Raw genomic sequence first — 18,488 nt, 5'->3', positions numbered from 1 at the left:
ACGGACGACCCATCCTAGCAGAGCCTGTTCTGACAGCTGGAACGGAGCCCCGTGAGGCTCAGGGGCTGACAGCTCCTTCCAGGGCTGGCGGTGAACGCTGGGCACTCCACGGTGGGCCTAGGAGGGGTTGGGCCCAGCTCCCCGGGGCTACCCTCTCCAAGAAGCTGGCAACTGGTGAGCACCACAGGAGGAGACAGATGGGCAGGGCCCCCCGGCCCTAGGAGTGCAGCCGCTGAGGGAAGCTGGAGGGTGGGGCCAGGACTCAGCAAAGGCACCGGAAGCCGAAATACATCCAATGCATGGAGAGATCTCCTCCTCCAGGAGGATGGAGGACGACACAGGCAGCCAGAACCTGCAGAGAATTGGGGGGGGGGGGGGGGGCGGAGAGGGGGGGCAAATGACGACTATTTACAGTTCGCTCGACCAGGGGTCTCAAAGGTCATTGCATCACAACCCCCTTCTTACAACAAAAATTACTGCATGACCCCAGGCGCGGCGACTGGAGCCTGAGCTCACCCAAGTCCTGGTGAGAGGGCCAAAGGCTGCCCCAGGCAGGGGGGCGCATGAATGTCAAAGCCTGGGGCCGACGCCCCAGGGGGTGGAGCTTGGGCGTCAGCCCCAGTAAGTCTAAAAGCCAGCCCTGGCGACCCCCTGAAACCAGGGTTGTGACCCCCCGTTTGAGAAGGGCTGCGTTAGACCCGGCAGCAGGCAAGGCGCGGGATAGATGAGCAGCATTCCTGCGAAGAGCAAGTACAGGGAAGGCCAGGCCCAGCTTCCGCGGCAAAGGCTGATTGCAGGGACCAGCTGCCCTGCTACCCCGTCCCTTACATGGGGACAGCCCTAGGCCCTCAAGGATTCAGCAGCAGCACTGGCCCCTGCGGCTGGCTCAGGGCAGCTTTGGCATCAAGAACAGCCGCAGGTTGTGCCCTTTGCCTCCAAGTGTCCAGGGGGGTGCGTTCTGCTTGAGGAGCTCGGGCTGAGCTGGGGGGGCTCCCCTGCCACAGCCACCCCAGAACAGCCCCAGCCCCAGCCTTGTGCTGCAGGCTTTTCCACGAAGGAGGAAGCCAGAGAGGAGAGATTCGTCTCTACACCGGCTCAGGCCTGGACTCTCTCGGGCCTGGCAGGAAGCAGAGAGCGCCCGAGCGGTGCGGTGCCAGAGACACCATGTGCATTTGGGGACCAAACAAGGGCAATGCCAGAGCTTAGGGGGAAGTCAATGCTCCACCTCCTGAGACTCTGCCCATGCCACTCAAATCCCATCCATCGCTCCCCTCGGCCCCCTTGCTCAGCTCTGGTGGCAGCAAACTGGGCGCGGCTGCTGCAGTGGGAGAAGGAGCCCAGCCCAGAACGGCACCACTAGGGGCTGGGGCTGGGAGCCCAGGCCAGAGGGGGAAGACAGCGGTACAACCCCCTCATGCCGAAGGCAGGAACGGGGGGGGGGGTTGTGCCATTGAGAAATGCCTTCCCTACCTGAGGAAACCCCAGAGCTCCCAAGCTCTCCCTGTGCTAGCCCCTCAGGCCCCCAGCCTTCCCAGCACTGGGAACAGACTTCAGGAGACCCCACTCCTCCCCCCGGAGATAGACCAGCGAGCAGTGGCCACCCCAACCTATGCAGGCAGGACAGCTGGGTCTGCTGCCCGCAGCTGGACGACCAGGAGAGCCACCTCGCAAGATTTTTTTTTAAAAAGAAAATAAACCAAACTACTCCTACTAAAAGAAAAAGACGCCGCCGAGCGCAGTCCAGTCCCCCTCCCAAGCCCTGGGCAGCATGCGGTTCTTGGATGGTCTCACTCCCTGGTTTTTTTCCTCGTCCGGTTTATTTTAAACACATCACGATGTGTAGGAATCTCTAAATATACCGCAAATATAAACAAAACAAAAAAAAAAAACCAAAGAGGAAAATATATATATATGTATATCTAGAACAGTAGTCTAAAACATAAAGTGCACAGCCATGGCTTTACACAATTCTACTCAGCGAGGGTGGGCAGGGGGGAGACCTCCACCCAGGCCCTCCCCCACCCACCTCACCCTCCAGATCCCAAATTAAAACAGAGGTGGTGTCTTGATTGGCAAAGAGTTGATGCAGAGGAGGGGCCAGCATGGGCGTAGCTGGGGGGAGAGATGGGGGGCGGTCGAGGGCTCCTGCCAGCTTCGGGGGCCTGGCGCCGCTGAGAGAGGGTTTGGGAGGGGGAGGGGCGGGCGGTTCTGTTTTCCTCCAGGGTTTCTCTTTTTGGATTGCAAGCATAGTCCGCTCCCAGGAGAGACGGAGCTGGGGCGAGGAGGACGGGGTGTAGGCTGGCCCAGGCTCCAAGACAGACTCTGGGGAAGAGAGGAGAGACGACAATGTTAGAGGTGGATGGTACATGGGCAGCAGGCTGGTGGCACATGTCTGATTTTCCCCCAGAGCGGCTCCGGCCTGGTTCCAAGCCCAGGGGGAATGGCACAGCTGGTGACTGGGGGCTCCGGCTGACTACAGCGGGGAGCCTGGTGTGGGTTACACACACAGGGGTAAAGTGCCAGGCTAAGTCAGCAGCCACCCCGAGGCCTGGGCTTCACCCTAACGCTCTCCCATCACCCAGGCGAGAGAGGGAGGAAGGGTCTTGGGTGGGAATTCCCAACAGCAGCAGCCTCCCATCCTACACCAGCCCCTGCAGCCCCCACTTATCCAGCACGTCTTGGCATAGGCAAAGCCCAGCTGTTAACACACAGGCACCACGGAGCCTTCAAAGGAACGCGGACACAGCAAAGAAAAAACGGTGGCGCTGGGGTCTCTGGCTCACGCCGTGTAGCTGTCTGGGCTGAAAGCCTGGATCTGAGCGTCCCACTGCCTATACTGCTGGGTTTAACCCTGCAGCCCCAGCCAGATTCGGCGTGCAGTGCAGGTACCCCTAGACACTCCTTCCAGAGGCCGGCTCTCACTAAGACGCCCCCGCAGTGCCGAGGGTGAGCCCCACACAGAGCCCCAGGGACGGGGGTGGGTGGGTGATCAGGGGACCACAGCTAGGGCAGCCCCCCCTCCAGGCCAGGGCAGGAGCCCCTGCCCCCAGCCCTATAAAATATCCTGTGCTTCCATCACACCTTTCAGCCGTCAGTCTCTCCCAGCACTTCAAGGTGGTCAGTCTCACTAACCCCCCTGGGGACACTGAGGCACAGAAAGGAGAAGTGACATGCCCAGGGTCGCCCAACAGGCCAGTGGTAGAGTTGGGACTAGCACCCAGGCACCCTGACTCTGTGGCATGAGCACGGGCTCTGTGCCTGTTCTGTAAAACAGGGCTAGCGGGGTTTTCTGCCTCACAGCTAGGGGGTTAAATCAGATGGGGGAGGGTCGGGTCTAATTATGACACAGAATTAGATTTTGTTAAAAAAAAAAAAAAAAAAAAGACTATGAACCCCCCAGTGCTGAGAAACGTCCCTGTTCAAACCACCAGCAGAAGACACTCTTCCACCCGCCCCCGGCAGCGCCAGCCTGCAGGAGAACCAGAGCAAGGCAGGGTAGGAGCCTGACCACGTGGTTAATGAGCCCTCGGTTCGATTCTGCCACCAACTCTCCCTGTGACCACAGGCACCTCCCTGGCCTCAGCTGCACAATGGGGATAACCAACCTTCCTTCCTCTCATTAGCTGCCTTGTCTATGGAGATTATAGGCAGGGAAGGGGCAGTGCCTGGCACGCCAGGAGCCCCCATCCTAGAGGGGGCACTAGGCCCCTCCCCAATCACACTGATCCAACTCACTGCTCTAGTCTCCTCCAACATGAGTAGCAGGAAAACGAGTTCAAAAAGCTCCATTAAGGGCAAGGAACAGATGAGTTGGTTTGTTTCGTTTTTAAATGTTTCCAGGTGTTAACCGAAGGGGAAGGACAGTGGCCGCCAATCTGATTGTAACCTGCCCGAGCCCCTTTGATTAACCCTGGGGAATTATGCTTTGAGATCTGACTGCAAGGAGCTAGCCAGGCTGGAGGGTCAATCTCCAGCATGGGGGTGGAGGGAGGGAAAGGCTCCAGCACTAGGACGCTGGGCAGGAGGGAGAGGAAAGCCAGCCGAGATTTCTCCCCACAGTGCTAGTTCCCCGCCAGGTGACTCACTCCCAGCCATGAATTAAACATTAAAGTCGCCACATGGGCCTGGTACGTCGGCCTGCCAGCTGCAGGGGGAGGAACGGGCGTTTATTCCTGGCTTTTTTCACCCCCCAAAGCTGGTCAGGAGGCAGATACCAGCAGCCCGGCCCCATGGAGCGCGTGTGACGAGAGCGACTCAGCGCTGCCTACGCTTGTGTATTGGAGCTGCCAGAGTGGGTGGAGGGCAGGCAGGGCTCCGCAGCTCTGCGAGGACCACAGCCAGGAAGCATCAGCTGGCTGAGATGGGCAGTGGGATGGCACGGCCGCCAGCCCATGCGCCCACCGCCTGGGATTAGAGATACAAACCCCGGTGCTAAAGCCGCTTTCCCGGAGGCATCATGCCCCGGCCGTTTCAGGGGAGCACCAGCTCCCCTTGCTCAAGCAAGTCCTGCTCCACTCGGCCCCGACCCCTTCGAACTGCCTCAAATCCTATTCAGGAGAGGCAGCGACATGGGAACTTGTGGCTTAGGGTGTGAGCATGTGGTAATGGGAGCTGGCCTTGGGGTGGGGATAGGGGTTTAGCATGGTGGGACCTTAACCTGAGCCCAGGGGGAGGCATGGGGCAAATTCTGTGCTTATGCCAGCGGCTCTGGCCTGGCGTCTCAGCCGTAGGGCAAGGCTTCTTCTGACGCACCAGCTCTGCCGAAGCGGCCCTGCGGAACAGAGGCAAGGCCATGGGGGTGAGAGCTGAGGGTCAGGGCAACGCCCACTCCCTCCCCACAGCCACACGGCAGCAGCTGCAGCCCCTCTCGGCTCAGCCAGACGCTGCCGGGGACGTGTGCATTTGGCACGGTTTCCAGAGGGCAGCTCGGTGCTCAAGGCCCACGGAAAGCCGAGGGGAGTTGGGGACCACGTGTCTCTTTGGCATTCTGCCCCCGTCCCCTTCTGCAGCAGATGGTGGGGCTGCAGAAAGCAGGGGATCCATCACCCACCTTGCCTGAGCAGAGGAGCAGCTGGGGGATGGAGCCCTGGGCCAGGAGGGCTCAGCGGGGCCCCCTTGCTACACCAGCCACAGGGAGGGGGATTGACTTAACCCCTTCCTGGAAGGCAACAGGCAGACTCAGCCCATTCTCCTAGCATCCTGAGGGCACTGCCCATATGCCAGGGCTACACAGGGTGTGGGGACAGTGGAGGTTCTCCAGGGGTGAATACGATGGGCCTTCCACTGTCCCCCAGGGTTTCCTGTGCACCTCGGGCAGCGCCGCTCTGCAGTTGCCTTGCTGAGTCCCATTCACCCTGGGCCTGCTAATCGCAGCTAGCTGAACTGGCCACTTCCTCAGGAAGCAAGGGGGGGGTGGCAGCTGGGGGTGTGCGCGTGGTTGGGATTCAGGTCACGGGAACCTGAAAGGGTGTTTTGCTCGAGTTTGACCCACTGCTCCTAACCCAGGAGCCAGCAGGAGGGAGCAGGACAGGCAGGCTGGTGCATTTCAGGTATTTAAAAGGGTGTCATAAGGAGGAGGGAGAAAACTTGTTCACCTTAGCCTCTAAGGATAGAACCAGAAGCAATGGGTTTAAACTGCAGCAAGGGAGGTCTAGGTTGGACATTAGGAAAAAGTTCCTAACTGTCAGGGTGGTTAAACACTGGAATAAATTGCCTAGGGAGGTTGTGGAATCTCCATCTCTGGAGATATTTAAGAGTAGGTTAGATAAATGTCTATCAGGGATGGTCTAGATGGTATTTGGTCCTGCCATGCGGGCAGGGGACTGGACTCGATGACCTCTCGAGGTCCCTTCCAGTCCTAGAATCTATGAATCTATGAAAATGGAGGCAGGTTCTCGGCCCGGTTCCATCACTGTGGGACCCGGGTGCCGACAGTGAGAGCGGAGTGGTACCATCCCTGCCCCCCACACCCCAAGGGCAATGGATGCTGCCCCTCCCTTCGGCTTCCAACAGCTGCGACCAGTGCTGCGAAGGGCAGAGCCCCCAGCGCCCTGGGCCACCGGGACACAGCTGCAATGGCGGGGCTGGGGTGTCCCTGCCCGGGGTGCTGCTTCCCTCAGAGCTTGGCCATGGCAGATGGAGACACCCGCATGGAGGGGCCCCCCCACATCATTGGGGGAGGAAGTAAATCAGCCAGCTCCCTCCTCCCCCCAGGAGCTGCACTGCTCGTAACCCCCAGCAGGCTTGGCCGTACTCAGACAGCTCCTCCCTCCCCGACGAGGGGGAGGCTGCGGGGGTGTGTGTGTGTGTTTGCCAGTCACCCCCCATTGCCTACGGGCGGCGCAGGCCGCGTACCTGTGAAGAGCGCGCACGCGTCGGGCTCACTGCTGCTTGCAGGTGGAGAGCTTGCGGATCTTGCTGCTGGCAGAGCAGGCCTTGCGCGAAGGGTTGGACGAGGCGCTCGCCCGCCGCTCCGCTTTCGATTTGGTGCTCAGCTGTCCCGGCTCCGTCCCGTTCATGCACACCGGCTTGGGCAGCCCTTTGCCGCGGTTCTGCCCGTTTGGCGCGGCCTCCTCATCAGGCACCTGTCCTGGAAGGGAAGCAGGAACCAGGGTCAGGCAGGTGGGAGAGGGGCCAGAGGCGGGGAGGTGGCGTGCTTAGCTGAACACCAGCTCTGCTCTAGTTCAGGATGGGAGTTGCGCTAAGATCCACACGCTTCCTGGGATTGTCTCGACATCTGCTGTTCCTCACAGGGGCATAGGGTAGGGGTAGTGGCCCAAGCCTGGGGTCATTAAAGCAAGGGATTCCCAAGACACAGATGTTTGCAAAACTCACATTGTGGTTTTTTTATTTTTTGCACACACCTGGAGCTCAACTGGTGCCTCTAACCCTCCTAAGAGCAGCCGTACTGGGTCAGCCCAAAGGTCCATCTAGCCCAGCATCCTCTCTTCTGACAGTGACCAATGCCCCAGAGGGAATGAACAGGTAATCAAGTGATCCACGTGGGATTTCTTTGAGCCCGGTCCCGGTCCCCACTGCCCCCTTGGGGCAGGAACACGACAAACTTTCCCCGGAATAACGTTTGTAACTCCAGGTCGGCACAAGCTAAACCAAGGTGCCTAAGAGAGAAATGCGCATGTATAGCAAGGCTCAGGCTGTTACCAGCTGGAGGGGTTCCCCGCACTCTGGTCTCATTGAGCCTGGATGGCTCAGGGTTATCTCCTGTGGCCGCTGAACCTGGGTTACCCCCATGCCCTGCCCTCACCAGCTTTCACACATCCTGCAGCGGCTCCCTTTGGAAGCAGCATTTCGGAGCTAGGAACGCTCCCTTCGTGTCCCCTGGTGGGTCTGAGAGGAGCCGAACCCCACATCCCGGAAGCGTACGAGGCACAACCAGGCAGCCCTACCTTGCTGCAGGGGACAGACAGCTCGATGCACTAACAGCTCCCGCAGCAGGTTCCGTCATCTAAAGTGAGCGCCACTAACATGACATCTGGGACTCGGGGAGGGAAGCTGCTGACTCCCCATCTGGAAAAGGGGCTGAGCAACCCAGATCAGGAGAGGGTCGCAGGGGGGAACCAGTTTAAGCCCAGCAGCAGGAGAGGCAGCACGAACTCGAAGCAGTGAGGATGCAATTCTCCCCCACGCAGAGTCCTCTGTGCCACTTATGACCCAAGGGCGGGTGGCCGGGGCTTGTGCTGGCCCCTCTGCACGGCCGTGAACTGCACCCCAGCTGCCTTACAGAACCCCGACCGTGGATCACCTCCCCCAGGGCCGAGCGACCCAGCAGCAGCTCAGAGGAGTGACTCAGCACTGCAGAGAAACTGTTTCTAGTGGAATCAATTTCACAGCCTGGCCCCATTCCGGCTCAGGTAACGGGTGTTTGGCGGGGAACTGGGGGAGTGACATTAAACGAGAACGGCAAACACCCACCCAGCTCAGCGGGGCCCAGGGCGCTGAGGCGCGTACAATGCCCGCCGGCTTAGCCTGCCAGGCTGCTCACGCTACCCCCGTTGGATGCAGAGCTCGGGAGGAGAGGAGTTGTCAGATAGCTCGTCTCTCCCCCCTCCCTGCCTCGCCACCAGCCCCATCCAAGGTAATTTCCATCTCGCAGGAACGTCACGCTCCAGGGCCCTTCAGTTATGACTCAGAGGGTTGAGTGGAAGCGAAGGCTGGGAGGCGATTATGTGTAATTTTCTTTAAAAGGATGCGCAGATCCTTTCCCCGCCAAGGCCGTGTCACGTCAGCACTATGCTTGCGCCAACCATCACCCCACCTCTGCCGAGCCCCCCGGTAAGGAGGGGAGTGACAGATGGGGGAGGAGGGAGGAGTTGTAGTTTCCATGGGGGCGGGGGGTGGGGGGCGGGAAGAGGAATCTCAAAGGGTTCATCTGGAATGGCTTCGACTCTCCAACAGGGGGCACTGCAATGCACATCCCTCCCAGAAGGGGTGGCCCTGTCCTCACCTGGCTATAGCTCCGTTCGAGGCTGCATGTCCCCGCACTGGGGCAGGCTGGACAGCTCAGGGATTTTACTACGCCGGGCACAGGGCGCCCACCAAAGCGTCCAAGCCCCAGAGAGACGGGTTGCCCAAGGGCAGCACAGTGCATTCTGCCACACCCGGGCATGTGTCCAGCCTGTGCCAACCCCAAATTTCACACAGGGCAGCGTATTACCTCATAAGCCTGCTGAGCAGGTCTGCAAATCCCCCCCTCCCCCTTGGCTTCGCTCTGATCTCCCCTGCCTGCCCCCCACTACTGCACAGGCTTTAACATGTATTCCAGTGCTAGGCATTTCAAATCCTCATGGCAGGTGGAAAAAGCTTTTCATTTAGAAAAGCTGGACATGCACAAGTCCATGGAGACGGATCTAATGCATCCGAGGGGGCTGAGGGAGTTGGCTGATGTGGTTATAGAGCCGTTGGCCATTATCTTTGAAAACTCGTGGCGACTGGAAAAAGGCAAATATAGTGCCCATCCTTAGACAAGGGAAGGCGGCGAATCTGGGGAACTACAGACCGGTCAACCTCACCTCAGGCCCTGGAAAAATCATGGAGCAGGTCCTCAAGGAATCCATTTTGAAGCACTTGGAGGAGAGGAAAGTGATCAGGAACAGTCAACATGGATTCACCAAGGGCAAGTCATGCCTGACCAACCTGACTGCCTTCTGTGATGAGATAACTGGCTCTGTGGATATGGGGAAAGCGGTGGATGTGATGTAACTTGACTTTAGCAAAGCTTTTGATACGGTCTCCCATGATATTCTTGCCAGCAAGTTGAAGTATGGATTGGATGAATGGACTATAAGGTGGAGAGAAAGCTGGCTAGATTGTCGGGCTCAACGGGTAGTGATCAACGGCTTGATGTCTAGTTGGCAGCCGGTATCAAGCAGAGTGCTCCAGGGGTCGGTCCTGGGGGTGGTTTTGTTCAACATCCTCATTTAAGATCTGGATGATGGGATGGATTGCACCCTCAGCAAGTTCACGGATGACATTAAACTGGGGAGGAGAGGTAGATACGCTGGAGGGTAGGGATAGGGTCCAGAGCGACCAAACCAATTGGAGGATTGGGAAAAGATATCTGATGAGGTTCAACAAGGACAAGTGCAGAGTCCTGCACTTAGGACGGAAGAATCCCATCCACTGCTACAGTCTGGGGACTGACTGACTAAGCAGCAGTTCTGAGGAAAAGGACCTGGGGATTACAGTGGACGAGATGCTGGCTATGAGTCAGCAGTGTGCCCTTGTCGCCAAAAAGGCTAATGGCATATTAGGCTGCATTAGTAGGAGCATGGCCAGCAGATCGAGGGAAGTGATTTCCCCCCCTCTATTCGGCACTGGTGAGGCCACATCTGGAGTATTGTGTCCAGTTTTGGGCCCCCCACTATAGAAAGGATGTGGATAAATTGGAGAGTCCAGTGGAGGGCAATGAAAATGATTAGGGGCTGGGGCACATGACTTGTGAGGAGAGGCTGAGGGAACTGGGGTTATTTAGTCTGCAGAAGAGAAGAATGAGGGGGGATTTGATAGCAGCTTTCAACTCCCTGAAGGGGGGTTCCAAAGAGGATGGAGCTCGGCTGTTTTCAATGGTGGCAGATGACAGAACAAGGAGCAATAGTGTCAAGTTGCAGTGAGGGAGGTCTAGGTTAGATATTAAGAAACACTATTTCACTAGGAGGGTGGTGAAGCACTGGAATGGGTTCCATAGGGAGGTGGTGAAATCTTCATCCTTGTTTTTAAGGTCAGGCTTGACAAAGCCCTGGCTGGGATGATTTAGTTGGGGTTGGTCCTGCTTTGAGCAGGGGGTTGGACTAGATGACCTCCTGAGGTCTCTTCCTGCCCTAGTCTTCTATGATCTCAGAGCATTCATTGGTAGCAATAAGCCATGAAGCGGGGGAGGGGATGCTTTGCACACACACACACACACACACACATCCAGTGAATTCTTTTCTTTCCCTTGAACGTGCATGCAGATTAGTCTAGTGAAACGGCCACTGGCCTGCACATTGCACTGTATCGCTCTCACTGCCACGCAGGGAATGCATCCAGCCCGCCTTCCCCCAACCCCAGCATTTGCCTTTCACATGGCACAGCATGGGTAGAGGGGTGCCCACACGGCAAGGGATGGCAGAACCCACGCAGAGGCTCTGACACAGAAGAGGGAATGTGATAGCATACAAAAGCATGCCATGATCCAAGAGCTGGAAGCACAAGCTAGCCAAATCCAGGCTAGAATTAGGTGTGTGTTAACAGTGAGGGGTATTACCCACTGGAACATCTGACCTGGGAACGTGGCGGATTCGCCATCCCTTGAAGCCTTAAATCAAGATTGGACGTTTCTTTCTAAGAGAGACGCTTTGAGCTCAACCCCAGGATATGGGCCTGAGGCAGGAATGACCGAATGAAGGTCCCCGGGCTCCGTTCGCCGGAGATCAGACTAGAACAGCATCATGGCCTTACAAATCTACGGCTGTCAGAAGCAGGTTTAGCTCCTTGCTATCACAGCCACAATAGCAGTTGCCAGAGAGAGATGTGGAAACCACGGCCCATGGCTCTAGAAGGGACGTAAAGCAGGGAGGGCCCCAGTCACACTAGCATGGACTAGCCCTTTTGTTTTCTCTGCGGAGGGAGCACAGAGTGGGTAACACCATTCAGAGCAAAATGGTTTTTGCTCTTCCTCCTGCTGCAGTTCATTAGCTTGATTTTTTAGCAAGACAAATACCCTACAGCAGGGCCAGTCAGGAGATTGCAACCACTCTCCCTTTTCCTCATATCGTCCAATGGGGTGGAGGCTCCCGGCTAGATTTTGGCTACATATGATTTGGGGGGCACGGGTGTCCTGCTCTGGAAGAGATTGAGACCCACTTCTCTACAGCAGCCCATTTAAGACTGAAGACTGGTGCTGTGGGGGGAGATCTCCTAACCTCGGGGTGATTTCTGGACAAGCATTTGCCCACTGCCTGTCTGAAGGGGTCCTTCCTGCATCAGTTTCACATCCAAGGCCATTGTCCCAATGCCCCGCCTTACCTGCTGGAGAACGTCCCAGGAAGTTGGTTTTGTTTTGCATTCAGATTCTGGGCTGGCTGTGGGAGTCCGGTTTCAGGCCCATGTTGACATTTTCAGGGATAATTCACTACTTTTGGGTGCCCAACTTGACAGCCATTAGGGCCCAGCGCTGGGACTCTAGCTACCAGCTCAGCACCCCGTGACAATCAAGCCTCCAGAGGTTCAGGGTGAGCACCCAACCCGAGAGGCCAATTTTGGATCACATTGGTTTAAGCGCTTTGCATAGGAGCACACAGGGAAGACAGTGAAACCCAGCTGTCCCAGGTCACGGTTTGTGCCAAAAGCAGCGTGTGATTCTGGGAGGCCCAACCTGTCACACAACAGAAAGTGCTGGGCACCACCCCCCTCTGGCAAATGTGTCACGGTGGGACCCCCAAAAAATCAGTAGGCTTGGCCCACCCTGACAGACAGCGTATCACAGCCGCACCTCCCTACAGAGAGAATTCAGGATTTTAACTCACTTCTCGCCAAACCCCAATGATGTGGCTGCAGCACCTCAAATAACCCTGCTCAAAGCAGAGCTGAGCATTTAAAGCTCCCCCCCTTCCCTGTTCATCTGAACTCGAGCCAAATCAATTAACGCTTCCAACTGGAAAAAAAATCTGACTCGTTCATCTGTCTTTTGTGCAATGGCTCCCTGCCCCCCAAAGGATTCCAGAAAGCGTCTCTGGATTTTGGGGGGTGGGACACACATGAACATCCCCCAAAGCTAATTGTATCTCTTTCCTCAATAATTGAGTGTCAGCAGCTCTCAATGAAACTAAAAATTTAACACTTGATGGAGTTCGGCATCTTTCCGCCCACACGGAAGCCTGTGACCCACTGTGCTGCGGCTGTTAGAACAAGCATTATTCTGCCTTCCCATTATCAGCAAAGCGGCGGTACAAAGAGAGAGACGACAGCCACGGAGAGCGTGCGTGTTTGTCCTTGCCACCTTTCGGGCTTGCCAATCATTCGGTCCAGCTCACAGACACAAGAGCGGTTTCAAATGAAAACGCCTCTTTCGCAAAGTACTTTCGAACCGGCTGCACGCATGCACACAAAGGATAGAAATACACTTTTGCAAACACTTGAGACTTATTTTTAGACTCTAGTCTCGGCTTCGTTTTCCAGCCCCTTCCTGGATGTCAGGGAGTGAAAACAAACGAACACACACACACAGCGGCCATTTGTCTCTGCATGAACCACAGATTGCAGTTCAGACTGAAGAGGGTTAACAATGGGGGATGGAGGACGTAGGGCGCATCCCTTTTAACCTGAAGTTTTGAGACAAAGCCAGCAAGCAGGATCCCTAACCTCACTTAATGTCGCCCTTGGAGTTGAAAAAGGCGGACACCTCTGGAAGTGATGGTTTGTGATGTGCCAGACACCATAACATGCTCTCTCCAGCAATTTCCTCCGAGGAGACGTTTAACAGATATTGAGCGAGGGACACCATGTTTAAGGCTCTTTGCAGAGCAGCATAAATCTTTAAAGAACCCTTCAAAAATACAGCACATTGTTAAAGCCCCTTCTTCCTCTGATCAATGTAAGGTTTAATGAGGCTCCCTCCCTCCTCCCCCAACAGAGCTCCCACCCCCGCCTATGAGTCACTTGTTCGCTCGCTCTGCTGCCCGATGGAACCACAGCTCAATTGATCAGAGTCATTTACAAGTTTTCTATTTTAAATGGAATTTCACTCTTAAAAAGTGAAGGCTGGCAAAGCAGAGCGGAGTTCATGAGGCTGGGAAGGGAAGATAATCTGTTCTCTTTGCAAGCTGTCCCTTGATTTCGGGAACGAACACACCCACCCACCCACACACACCAGAGTCCAGCTTGTCCTCTCCCTCCTGCTCCCCAAACATCCATTCCTAGGGAAGGTTTCACTCACTGGAACTGCAATCTGCATGTTACAAGTTCACAGATGCCACGGCCGGAAGGGACCAATGTGATCATCTAGTCTGACCTCCTGTGTCTGACAAAGGCCACAGAACTTCCCCAAATAAGTCCTAGGGCAGATCATTTAGAAAAAAAAAACACACCCAATCTTGATTTAAAAATTCTCAGTGATGGAGACCCTGGTGAACTGTTCCAATGGTTAATTATTCACTGTTAAAAACGTACACCAAATATCCAACCCTTTAAAGCGGCTTCCCTGTACATGCAGTTTCACCGTATCCCAGTTCACTGGTACCATTATAATTGCCTTAAGACCCTTCAAATAGGGATGGCTATTAGGGAGCCCTGTGGACTGACCATCCCTCGGAGGGACTGATCAGAAGCCACGGGATAAAGTGGGAAGCAGGTCTCTTTAGTCATGTACCCAAACTTGGATCAAACCAGCTCCTGGCAGGCACACGGCGGCGGTCTGTATGTACTTTGCCTTCCAACCTTTGTAGGTCACACACACAGGAGGAGCCAAGCCATAGCTCATTTGTTTGACTTGAGAAGGGTCTGTAACATATTAATCAGGAAGGAACTGTGCCCTGTATTTCAGCAGAGGCATCTCTCCAACAGCTGAGCAGTCAGGGATGGGGCGTTTCAGGCAGACGCTCACACGGCGCTTTCCTGCGCCAGCAATCTGATCACCCCTGTACAACTCATCCGAAGAAGTGAGGTTTTTACTCACGAAAGCTTATGCCCAAATAAATCTGTTAGTCTTTAAGGTGCCACCAGACTCCTTGTTGTCCCTGTACAACTGTTCTTTAGGTAACTGAGGTTCTAGGAACATCCACACCCAAGTCTTAATACAACAGAAGATGTGTTACCACACCCAGGTAATTGCAGTGAGTGCTGCTCCGTGCAGCTGCTATTAACCCGAGCGCTCTATCCCTCTGAAGACGTACAAAGCATGCAAGAGAACTCCCAACATCTTTCAGTAATTTGCGTGTCAGCTTGCTGAGTGACAGCTCTTATTTGGGTTTAAATGCTGTTTGCATCAGAAGCACATAATAGCAGAGATGGCTGCTCCAGCTACAATCGTCCCTTGTTACAAAGCACCTGCCTGCCGAGGGCATAACATCCGCTGAGATGAGCGGAGGAACGCTGCTGTCAGGATAGCGCTGATGGAGGCGCAGCCCTGCCCAGCGCAAGGTGCTGCACATGCAAGGTAAAGAGTACTGAGCACGGGGACCGCAGACCTGAGTCCCTGCTGCGCAGCCACTGAGTGTACATCTACACGTCTACCAGAGATGGAACGCACACCTCCAGCTTGATGTCTGCACCCTAGATCCGATCGACCTAGCATGCTAAAAGTGCAGCGGCAGTGGCCAGGCGGACGCTGGGGCTACCTGTGCACACACCTAGGGGCTGGAGGGCTTGTCCTCTGGGTGGCTAGCCCATCATGCTGCTCATCCCACAGGCTACGCTTCTATTTTCAGGGCGCTAGCTCAAGCATAGCTAGCACGCGTCTGCCTGCTTGAGCTGGAAATGACACCTCCAGCGCCAGTGCAGTTGTACCCGAAGCAACTCCTATCTTACAGCAGGTAGGAAGCCTAGGAAGACTGGCAGAACTAAGGGGCACATTAGCAGGGGGGGCTGCACTTAAGACCGCGTCTCCTCAGACATATTCTAGACTTGGGGGCTTGAGGCTTATTGCCACTCAATGCAGAGCCTACACCTAGTGCTCGGCTTTACTTGCACTGAACAGAGGCAACCTTACGTGCCCTGCTGTGCGCCACAGAAGGAACCACAGGGCCATGACCTCTCTTGCCTCTGTACAGAAAAGGAACTCAGCCCTCCAGCCTGGCTCAGGGAGGTTCTGCAGACTTGTGCGTGACCGGAACCGGAGCACGGGCCATCCCTGTGAACATGTTAACGTGTGATTGCTCTCTACAGCCGCACACGTACGCAGAGCTGTACCTTTTACAGCACTGAACTGTAAAGGAACGAGAAGTTCTTCAGTATCTCAGCTGGGGTGACAACAGGGAGGGGAACCCAGAAATACTTCCGGGTTAGGCAGTAAGAATTAGCGAGCCAGGGGGCCCAGGCGGCGTGGGGAGCTGTACAGAAAGCAATCAAAGCAGCACAAGATGGAGCTGCCAGTCAGCGAGGGGCTTGGTCTCCCGCGGTGGCAACAGATACCCGGATTAAACAAACCTTTCAGCACTCGACTCCCGATAAACTTTGTTTTAAAAAAAAGGCTTCTGTATTAAAAATAAGACTCAAAATAGCCAACTGCAGCGTTTCACTGTAGCAACCTATCGACAGAACTAACTAAGAGGGCGCAAGGCTGGTTAGGGTATGCAGTAGTCACAGCAAGTGCCACTGGGACCTTCAATGCTGGTTCTCTCTCAGGTCACCTGCACTCTGGAACCTTATGGCTAATCTTTGTTTAGCAAAAGGAGCAGACTCCCTCCTGGAACAGATATGTGGCTTTTTTAAAGTAATGGTGCCCTGTTAGTGGCAGGAAAGATCCTGCTGGGGCGCAGAGAAGTTAGGAGATTCCAAGCCAACGCTATAGTTCAAGCATAAACGCAACTATCTGTTCTCTCCGGTAGCTGTAGCAAACTAGGCTAAACTTCGAATTCCTCTTCAACGTTCCCGTCCGCCGGCAGCTCAGCTTCCTCTCCATCTGGCTCGGCAAGTTCCCTCATCTGCTCTGCTCTGGCCTCGCTAAGCCCTGCCTCAGCTGCCTCCTCTGAACCTGGGGAATGCACAGGAAAGCAACAGACCGTGGTTAGAAAGAGACGCTTATTCTCTACACTGGACCCTGGGCAGTGATGACCCAAGGAGCTCAGCACGGTGGGCCCTTCGCTCGGCTGGTGTGAAGTACAACAGATCCATCAGGGAGAAGAAACGCTAATTTAGGGACTAAATGCACACGATTCAACTTCTCTGTCGAGGAGGAAGAGAGCTGGGTGGGAAGAGGGGAAAGTGGGGGCTCCGATTCCCACCATTCACTGCTCTAGTCCTCCAAGGGCTGCCACGGGAGCATGTGGCCCCATCAGACACAGGCAGGAGTTAGGGGGAAGAAAATATTGGCCAAGAATTTCAAACCTGGCTGCCTCAAGTCAGGCTCCTGTTGGAGCTGCTGGGTGTGTGTCAAAAATCAGGTCCCTCGTGTAGGTATCTAAATATGGCTATAGGGACCCAGCTTTAGACTTCCAGGTTTGAAAGCACTGACTGCAGCCTCATAAGGCCCCTCAAAGGAACAGAGGAGGCGCCAGCAGAATCCCTGTTCCAGGACCCAGACAGTACAGGAAATATTCTGGCAAATTCTCTTCTCTCCTCCCCACCACGCCTGCTGTTAGAAAGGCTCTAGAGAGGAGGCAGTTTCAGGAGCCTACCAAGTTTTTACATGGAACTGAAAGAGCCTCCATAAAGATACCCAAGGAAGCCCTGGCTTAGTGAATGGTCACCTTTCTAGACCCCAAACATTGGTCAATGGTACTGGTGGAGCGTGAGGACAATGGGAGAGAATGCAGCCTTCAGACTAATCAGAACTTCTCAAGGTGTTGAGAGCTCTGCGGTTTGCCCAGCTGGTACTGGTACACAAGTCCTTATTAGAAAGCCTAGTTATTAGGAATGACCGATTGTCACAGGGGAACCAGCACTTGAAAAATTTCACTCTGATGAAACTCCCTTAGTCTTGGAAAGCCAGGCTCCACCCTGCCCAAGTACACGTCCACTTGACTGGATGTTTGCATGGACACTCCTCTGCGGGGGATTTTACAAGGAGCTAAGACACTGCTGGCTTAACTCACTTTGATCACTTGCCAAGGCAGCAGCAAACAAAGGAAAATCTTGGGTATGTAGCTGCCTGAGAGGTCAACCTAGGGCTGGGTTATTACCCCACGCCTTTAAATGCACAGGCCACTCAAAACTAAAAGTTGCCAGGGTTGCCTTCACGGCACTGAGCCCCCAGGGATGAGTTCCCGGATCACACGCAGTCAGGAAGGACCCACAATCTGATCAAGGAGCCGAGGCACAGTTTGTCCTAAGGTCTAGCTTCTGCATTGAGGACACTGATCTCACCTTTATTCATACCATACTCAGAGGCGACGTGGGAGGGGGCGCATGTGGGGTCATGTGCCCCCCGGTTTGCTGCTTGGCTTGTACTGAGCATACTCAGTAAGACTGCTGAAGCCAGCTGCCCTCCCTCTGTCTCCCCACTATCGGCAGGCACAGGTCATCTCTGACCCTACTGAAGTCCATGAGAATTTGGCTCAGTCTGGCAATCCTACACCCCAGGAGCTGGAAGTCTTCCCAAGAGCAGAGATGACCTATCCTCAGACACTTAGGATCACCTTGTCGTAGAGGAAGTCATCTCCTGTACCCTCCCCCTTGCAAAGTGACTATCAGACTATCCATACCTGGATGAAGCAGAATGAAGACAAGGGGGCAACTGACAGACATTTATCATACATAGTTTGTAATTTATTAAGCAGGTAAAATAGGAGCAAGGAGGTTGAGCAACTAATTTGATCGCTGCTGGTGTTAAGAATGAAAGTGATCAAGCCAAGTCTTTGTACTGTGCCCTCCCAGTGCCTTGGCCTGCCGGCTCTCAACATAGCCTTCATTTCTCTCTCTCCAACCAAGTTCCAGGATTTATATGCACCCAATCATTGACATTTCCAAAGCCAACTGGGGTATTCAGCTACACAATTCCCACTGATCAGCGGGAGTTGCATGGTTAAACTGACTATCTGGCTCTGAAGATCTCAAGCTCTTTACCGATTTTTAGAATTTGAGATTTTTTTCCTGTAAGGCAATTCTGTAACTAGACAGTTTCAGAGACGGGGGCAGGGGAAAATAAACTGCAACAAAGCTGAAAGTTAAGCATAACTCTCTCAATGTCCCCTCCCGCACCCATCAGTACGCCATCTGCTATGAATACGGCGTCATTGTACCGGGCTTCAGAATAACTTTGAGATGGTCTTGTAAAATTGGCTGTGGAATGAAGCCTGCTGAACAATAAAATCCAGCGGGTAGCGGCTATTACTGGA

General features: G+C 54.9%; 1 protein-coding gene across 4 annotated transcripts in view; it reads right to left on the bottom strand.

The window, feature by feature from the left end:
- Positions 1-1,897: 1,897 nt before the first annotated feature.
- The window catches only part of STK11 (serine/threonine kinase 11), a 74,274-nt gene continuing 57,683 nt past the window's right edge, over positions 1,898-18,488 (bottom strand). For 2 of the 4 annotated variants that reach the window (XR_010594925.1, XR_010594926.1), the window contains 2 exons: positions 6,355-6,584; positions 1,898-2,322 (listed from right to left, as the gene is read on the bottom strand). Coding sequence is in view for 2 of the 4 variants with exons in the window: in XM_042861902.2 (XP_042717836.1) it covers positions 6,381-6,589 (209 nt within the window). In the remaining 2 variants the exon portion in view is untranslated. Of the gene's footprint in view, positions 2,323-6,354; positions 6,590-18,488 lie in introns of all 4 variants that reach the window. The other 2 variants (XM_042861902.2, XM_005302331.5) reach the window with 1 other exon arrangement.

The sequence above is a fragment of the Chrysemys picta genome, chromosome 25, assembly GCF_011386835.1.
Source record: "Chrysemys picta bellii isolate R12L10 chromosome 25, ASM1138683v2, whole genome shotgun sequence".
Taxonomy (NCBI): Eukaryota; Metazoa; Chordata; order Testudines; family Emydidae; genus Chrysemys; species Chrysemys picta.
Note: the sequence above shows the minus strand (reverse complement) of the source record. Positions and strands in the feature narration are given on the sequence as shown.